The sequence below is a fragment of the Peromyscus californicus genome, unplaced genomic scaffold (genome assembly GCF_007827085.1).
Source record: "Peromyscus californicus insignis strain IS unplaced genomic scaffold, ASM782708v3 Scaffold_19__1_contigs__length_69161282, whole genome shotgun sequence".
Taxonomy (NCBI): Eukaryota; Metazoa; Chordata; class Mammalia; order Rodentia; family Cricetidae; genus Peromyscus; species Peromyscus californicus.
The window spans coordinates 25,851,133-25,858,692 of record NW_026294491.1 but is presented as its reverse complement, the minus strand read 5'-3'; the positions used below and the strand labels follow the sequence as shown (position 1 = coordinate 25,858,692).

The 7,560-nt window shown below is 53.8% G+C and overlaps 1 protein-coding gene across 2 annotated transcripts in view; it reads right to left on the bottom strand.

Annotated features, from left to right (window-relative positions):
- Positions 1–3,874: 3,874 nt before the first annotated feature.
- The window catches only part of Unc5b (unc-5 netrin receptor B), a 68,881-nt gene continuing 65,195 nt past the window's right edge, over positions 3,875–7,560 (bottom strand). For both annotated transcript variants that reach the window (XM_052744900.1, XM_052744901.1), the window contains one exon: positions 3,875–6,557. In XM_052744900.1, the coding sequence (XP_052600860.1) occupies positions 6,392–6,557 (166 nt within the window). In that variant the 3' untranslated portion in view covers positions 3,875–6,391. The remainder of the gene's footprint in view (positions 6,558–7,560) is intronic.

Below are 7,560 nucleotides of genomic sequence, written 5' to 3'. Positions count from 1 at the left end.
GGCATGCCTGCTTAGGGGCAGAGAGAAATGAATGCTGCCCAGCCAGGGACCCCAGCCCGTGGGACGGCACCAACCATATTACTGCTGCTCTTCCCAACGAATCTAGATAACTTCACAGACAGCCCACATGCTTCTGTCAGGATGAGACTCAGTAGTCACCATCACCCAACAGAGCTGTTCTTGTGCCCCAGAAGGTCATTTCTGCTCACTATAGCCTAAAACAAATGCCCTTTACACGCTGCAGCGTCAAGTGTTTATTATGCCGTGGGCGGTGCCCAGTGAACACATTTGTCTCTGCCTTGTGGTCTCCGTCATTAGGAAGGTCCAGAGGCTGAGGCCCCAACTGCCTTCCTACCTGTTTGTGTGTCCTGACTCTCAGTGGTCCTGGCTGTCGCTGGGACCTGAGCTAGAGTCCCTGACCACAGTACAAGCAGCTGCTTGCTGTGACTGCGTAGGCTTTGATGCATGATGGTGATGGTCTCGGGGGGTGAGGGGGGTGATCATCTTTTTGTGACCCAGGAGTTATCCAGGGTGGAGTCTCACAAGGAGGCTGATCTCCAAGCTCACTATGCAGCCGAGGATGGCCTTGAACTCTCCATCCTCCTGTGCTGCTGGGGTTACCGTTGTGCGGCGCCATACCTGGCTAATCGTCATCTCTAGGTGGAGGAGTGCCCAGGTCATTTTGTAAGAGGAAATCACAGCAGAGAGAGATGCTGGGTCATAGAGACCCCAAGACACTCCAAGGCTGCAGCCGCTGCCGGGTCTTGCGTTACTGTTCTGTCGTTTGATTCCACAGTATTTGAGGACTCACTTCGATGCCCCCTTTTTCTCATTGTCACAGCTGCTGTTGTTCTGTCCAGGTGCTTTTTCCACTATCCTTTGCCCAGCCCCTCCCCATGCTTGCCTCCTCCTCCTCCAATCCTTTCCGTTTCTATCAAGGTCAGCCTGCTAACCTTTAAAAGGACAGCTTCTGGTGTCCCCAGATAACTCGGTGGGTGAGGGTGAGGGAACCTATTGTAAGTGGTGGGTGGAGAGAACCATCTCTACGAAGTAGTCCTCTGATCTCCACGCTGTGGTACGTGTGTGCTCTCTCTCATACCCATCAAAAATAAATACAGCCAGGCAGTGGTGGCGGCGCACGCTTTTAATCCCAGCACTCAGGAGGCAGAGCCAGGAGGTTCTCTGTGAGTTCAAGGTCAGCCTGGTCTACAGAGTGAGTTCCAGGACAGGCACCAAAACTACACAGAGAAACCCTGTCTTGAAAAAAAAAAAACAAAAAACAAAAAATAAATACATTAAAAAAAATAAAATAAAAATAAATACATATTTTTAGAAGGGTCTCTTCACAGGGTCTGGAATTCCAGTTGGTTTTCTTTTCATTTTTTTAAGGATGTTAATTCATCATTTACTTCCAATGAAGATTTCTGTGATCCCGCTCTGCGGGGCATTTACCCACCAACCCCACAGTTCCCCCAGAGTTTTCTTGAGTTCGAGCAGCAGGAAATATTAGATAGAAGGATTTATATTGTGGAGATAAAGCAGATAGAAAATAAAGGATAGCCTCGAGAAGGCCTGGAATCTTTTCCAATGTGCCCTGACTGTCTCTGCCCCAGGGTATTTATAGAGACGCCAACGGGTGGAGCAAAAGACCTCCTCCCCCAGCACAGCCAAGTGCAGACCATCTCAGACACCTGCACTCAGGCCCGTGGCCCTAATCATCCTCTATGCGGGCCTGCTGGGTAAAGCCACGAGGAACCCGAGAACGGGCTCCCACACAGCTCTAAGCCTCACTGCTATTCCCATTACATACCAGAGGAGGGCGCTCCTGGGATGCCTGGAGAAAAGCATTCCAAGCTCCCGGGGTTGCGGTCAGAAACATCAGGAACTCCGGAGCTTTGGGACAGCAGCTCCTTCCCGGTTCTAACTGCATCGGTTTTCAGGCGCCACCTAGTGGTTTCTTTCTTATTGTCCCTGTGGCATATTGACTCTACCGCCCCAGAAGGTGACTTAATTAGCCACAGGACCCAGGGCCAGGTGTTCCAGGACGCTCCTTCTGAGAATCTTTCCTTCACGCCAAAGTCCACACCAAGCCCTACCGCCCCTCTTCTGCTGTGGCTGGATGGCATCTGTGCAGGTCTTGCCAAAGTGGAGACCCGCTGCTAAGAAGGGGGGCAACTAAGACCTCCTGCCATCCCGGGGAAGCGCTGCAGCGGCTTCTCTCCCACGACTCGGAGACACCGCGGCTTTAACCTCAGTCTAGGTACAACGTTCTGAGGCCTGGCCTTTGTGATCTAGAGTTAATGGTGGCTTGGGAGGCCCCTTTGTCCTTTATAGCCTGTCCTCTGTTTTCTCATTCTGTCGGCCAATGGGCTTCACAACTCTGTGCCGGGGACCACCACACCGTCCTCTCCACCCCACTGATCCCAAGACAACCAACCACTCTCTCTCTCAGGGCAAGAAGGACCCTTACTTCCTGTTCTCACCCTGACCCCGGTGTACCATCTACAGGTTTCACTTTTTACACTATGAGCTGCCCAGCCTAGCTGACTCCCCATACCCCACCCCTACCCGCAGGACGTGTCCACCTGCCTGTCGTATCAATAAATTCCCCTTGAATTTTCAGACCACACACCTTCACCCTGGGGCAGCTTCTGGGGCCTAGAAACTCACTGAATGTGGCTGTCTCAGGTCTAAAGCTGCCCAGGTAGTGAGAGCAGACCAAATGGAAGTGTGTGCACACTTGTGTGCACACACCATGTGCCCTGCCTCCCTCCCAGACCAGACACCCAGAGGACCCATGGATTTCCCTTTTCTTATTAACGTCTCATCTCAGACCTGCCTCACATGCCCTCCACACTGAGACAGCCCTAGAGCCAGTCACAGGTGCTGGGGGGCCAGGGCGGGCAAGGCCCACAGGAACCTTGATCTCTGGAGACACCCTGTATTAACGAAGATGAGGGTCTCACCACAGACAAGAAAGCAACCACTAGGTGGTGCCACCCTTAAATGTGTGGTGGGCACTGTGCTCCTCCATAATGGAGCCAAGGGCTCTCCAAACTCAAGGGACTGGAGCAACACAGGCTGGGAACTGCCAACCAGACCAAGTCACAGGGTGAGGACAGGGTGATGGGGACCAGCTTAAATGGAGGTAACCAACAGTCGTGAAAATTAAAACGTGCACCCCTCCGCCTGCAGATCCGTCCATCTGCAGGAAAACTAACACAGGTCCATTGATCTCATTAGAAGGAGGCCACCTGCTGGGAGAACTCAATGCTGTGTCATTGGCGAGGGAATATGCTGTCTGCAGGAAAACTAACACAGGTCCATTGATCTCATTAGAAGGAGGCCACCTGCTGGGAGAACTCAATGCTGTGTCATTGGCGAGGGAATATGCTGCCCCCCTCCCCCTTAGACGGGTATTTGTCTGGGTTGTTAACTGCTCACCTGTGCCTGGTACCCAACCACTCAATCCCTGTGTTCATGTCACTCTCATCCTGCCTGGACAGCATCCTCACAACACAGGCTGACGGCACTGGAAGGACCCCCAGCTTCAGTTGGGGTGCATCCTTCTGAACGGGGAGGCAGATGGGTGCTGGTCTTAGTCCACCATCATCCCCCCCCCCCCACCTATGTTCTGTGCTTTAAGCCTAGCTGGTGAGCAGGGTGAGGTCCAGGCCATCATGGGGACCTAACTTGCTGTGCACCTGTCAAAAAGCTCATTCCCCCTCCGCCCATTTTCCCTTCTGCAAGGTGAAGGGGTTGAGCTGGATCAAGGATTGGAGCTCTCACTTGCTGTGGATTGATGGGAAGAACAAGACAATCACACCCAACTGCCATTAAAAGACACCAAGAAGACATCCGACAGGCCAGGACCTGGATTTTTTCTTTTTTTATTAGACTAGGAAATATAATTTATCTCATAAAAATTAATCTCGTTACAAGAGGAATGCTGAAGGCTATTTACAGGTTGTTTACAGAACGGATGGGTGGGACTGAGAGCATCCCCAGCATATAATCCAGGGACACAGAGCCATGTTTACATCCCTGCATCCAAGCTCCCAGCCACCTGCCCTCCAAGGGTGAGTGGAAGGGGCTGACTCAGATGCCCGGGAGCTTCAAGATGGGGACCAGAGGGCCCTGGAAGATCCAGGGATGAGGAGGGTTCCCATCCCTCAGGAGGAGTCCGGCCAGAGCTCAGAATCATGGGCCCCATAAGAGAGGGCAGGAGAGGCACATAGGATATACACTGACTGACCCTGTGACAGCAAACAGGCATGCCCACCTCCAGGGGCACAAGCCTGGGCACAGAGGCCATGTCCACATATGGGAACAGGTGTGTGCGTTCTGGGGGAGGGGGGGTGCCCTGATGTGCCCAAGTTGAAAAGCACAGGCATGCACACACATGTGCCACACACACACACTCACGTGCCACACACACACCACACACGCGCACACACACATACACCCCAGATGACACACGAATACCCTGCAGGACCCGGCAACACCAAGCTGGCCAGGAATGGGTAGAGGAGGCTCCAGCTCACTGGAGGCAGGAAGTGGAAAAAGTCAAGCCAACAGCCCCGGGGCGGGCCAGAGTTGGCAGGTATTACCTGGGTCGCTGCTACCAAACTGTCCGCTCGGTGCCCTACCCCAGGCTCCAGCTAACTGCAACCCACTTGCCAAGTGCCCAGGCAGGCAGGCAGGTTTCTGAGGATGGGCAAAGGAGGGCATACAGACCACGATCAACTTCTCACTACTTGAGTCCCTTCTGAATTCCAGAAGAGTGTGAGGTGAGACCTCAGGGGGCCTCACAGATAAAAAGGACACTGAAGCCCAGAGAAGGCAGCTATGTGCCCAAAGTCACACAGCACAGCATGGACTTGGTTCCTGGTCTTCTGACTCCCGGGGTGCAAATGGACAGAGAGGTCCCTTCTGTGCATGGGCTAACAGTGACCAGCAAGGTCATGTCCACAGGGATGGGCATCTTTGGCAGGAAGAGCTGAGGGCCACTGTCTGAGGCAGTGTTTACCTAGGTGCCGGGGGCACCTTGGTCTCAGTCTCAGAGCCCCACCTCAGGAGCTGCGGCAGGGAAGCCAGGACACAGACACTTGCTGGGTCTGTGACCAGGAAACCTGCTCCCCCTTCAGAAGCTCCAACTTTCAAAATCCCAGGCTGTGGCCAGGAGTGAAGGCGTCCACTTAGTAAAGGCTACCTTCATATCTCCTGACCCCAGCAGGAGAGTGAACGGGCGAATGAAGGACTGGAGGCGCAGGGGTGTGGACTGGCCAGTGCCCACCTAGACACAAAGCCATCCAGACTGAGAACCTGGGGGACCCCTCCACCCTCTCCGCAGGAACCTCACCTCTGGGCCACATTACTAGACCAGGAACCTCCAGGGTAAGAAAGACCTGAACAGTCTCCCCAGGTCACAGCCGGCCTGGGCATCCATCCAGATTCTCAGAAACCCAGGAGGCCACAGAAGGGCATCTGCCTGGGAGGTCTGGGGGGTAGGAGGACCACCAGGCCCCAGCTTCCACTTGAGATTTAGAGCCCAGTGCCATGGCTCAAACTCCATACCAGCTCCCTGCAAAGCTGGGGAAATGGAGACCTTGTTGGAATTTAGTCCACAATGGATTCGGGAGGAGCAAAGCATTTCCCTGTGCGGCCTTTTCCGGACCACACCCGAGCATGTACACATATGTGCACACATGTGCCCATGAATGCGCTCGCCACTCTTAACCACATTGGAGAATAAAAGTCCCCCTGCCCACTCTACCCCCCTTTTTTCTTTTCTTACTTTTTTGTTTGTTTTTTCTTAAAAAGGACCTATCCAAGTATCTGGATAATAAATCACTTGCGTTTCCTAAGAAACTGGGGTGTTTTTTTTCCCCTTGTGGTTTTTGCTCACTGACTTATGAAGTGTTCATTCATTCTTTCTTCCTTTTTTTTTTTTGCTTGTAGATAGGAGACAGCAGTTTGTCTGAACTAAACTCAACCTTTCAAAGAGGACCAGGAATAGGAGAGACATCCCTAGCAAAAGACGATGTGAACACAGAATTGAAACCTGTGGGCCCCCAAAGTCACAGGCCTGAGGGTGGTGGGTGGTCGGGGGGAAAGTCTCTGGCCTTAGGCTGCCCCCAGAGGCCTCAGCCCATCCCAGTGTGAGCCAGGAAAACAGTGAGGCAGAGGATCCTGGCCTCTCAGCAGTAGAGCATAGAGGTTTTCTAAGGCTGGTGGTGGTCTGAGGGTTGTGGCAGGGAGTGTGGGGTGAGGGACCGTTCCAGCTGTGAGCCAGGGACGGCGGAGGCTGGACACCCCCATGGAGAGGCTGCTAGGCCTCCTTACACTGTCTGTCTCATACTGGTCCCAGCTGGCCTGTGGTCACAAGCACTCAGCAGTCCCCATCAGTGGCCATGGCTACCAGCATCTCACTCTTGCCCATCTCCTCCAAGGCACTCGCCAGGCTGTTGAGGTCCCCATCGTCTTGCTGCTGAGCTTCCCAGAGGTCCAAGATTACGCCCGTGGGGCTGGTTTTGGTGGCGAAGTAATTCAGGTACCTGTTGGAAAAAAAGAGAAACGTTGGCCTCCCCGAGGTGACCTGCCTGTGAGTTGGGAAGATCCAGGCGGTGAGAAGGCCGTGGGCTCCAGAGTCCCAACAGCCTTGGGTCTGAATCCCAGGTCCTCCGACTGCCGGCTGTACAGCCCCATGCACATCAGTGCATCCTCTAAGACTCATCCCATCTCCAAAATAGGAACAAACGTCAGTTATCTCCTGTTAAGAGTCTGGGAATGCAGTATTCCTGAAAAGGCTCGTGGATGGACGGCCTGATCTCCCTCCTGCAAGCAGAGTTTTTTTGAGGTGGGGCTTTGAACAAGTGCCTGGGTCTCAAGCCTGTACGTTCATCAACAGATAAACCCACAGAGGGACTCAACATCTGATTAAGGGCTGGCAAGACAGTTCCGTGGGTCAAAGTGAGGACTCGGGTTCAAATCCCTGGAACCAACATAAAAGCCATATGCATAGTGTGAATGTCTACAATCCCCACCTCAGGGAGCAGAGACAAGGGAGTCCCTGGAAGCTCCTGGGCTAGCCTGGCACACAGGCAGAAGAACCAAGAGACCCCACCTCAAACATGGTGGAAGGTGAGGCCCGACACCCAAGGTTGTCCCCTGACCTCCACACACGCCCCGTGCAGTGTGCGGCACACACACACGTTCTGAACACACGCTCGTGACATCTAAATAGATGGTTGGCCAGGGGTGGACCTGTGGAAGGTGGGACATGATGGAAGAAACCAGTCACGCTGGGGCGTGTCCTGCCCTGGCCCTTCCGGTCTACTTCTGAGGCGACTTTGCTCCATCGTAGCCCCCTGCCACAGTGCTCAGCTTTGACCTACAGCAGCGGCAAAGGCTGAGCAGGAGCCAAAGCCTCTGGAACTGTGGGCCGGGATCCATCTTTACCCCTTTAAACGGCCCGATGAACTCCACAGTGGGGGAAGAGTTGACTCCCACAGCCGCTCACACTGCCGATGAGGTCCAAGGTCACCCAAAGCACCCTCA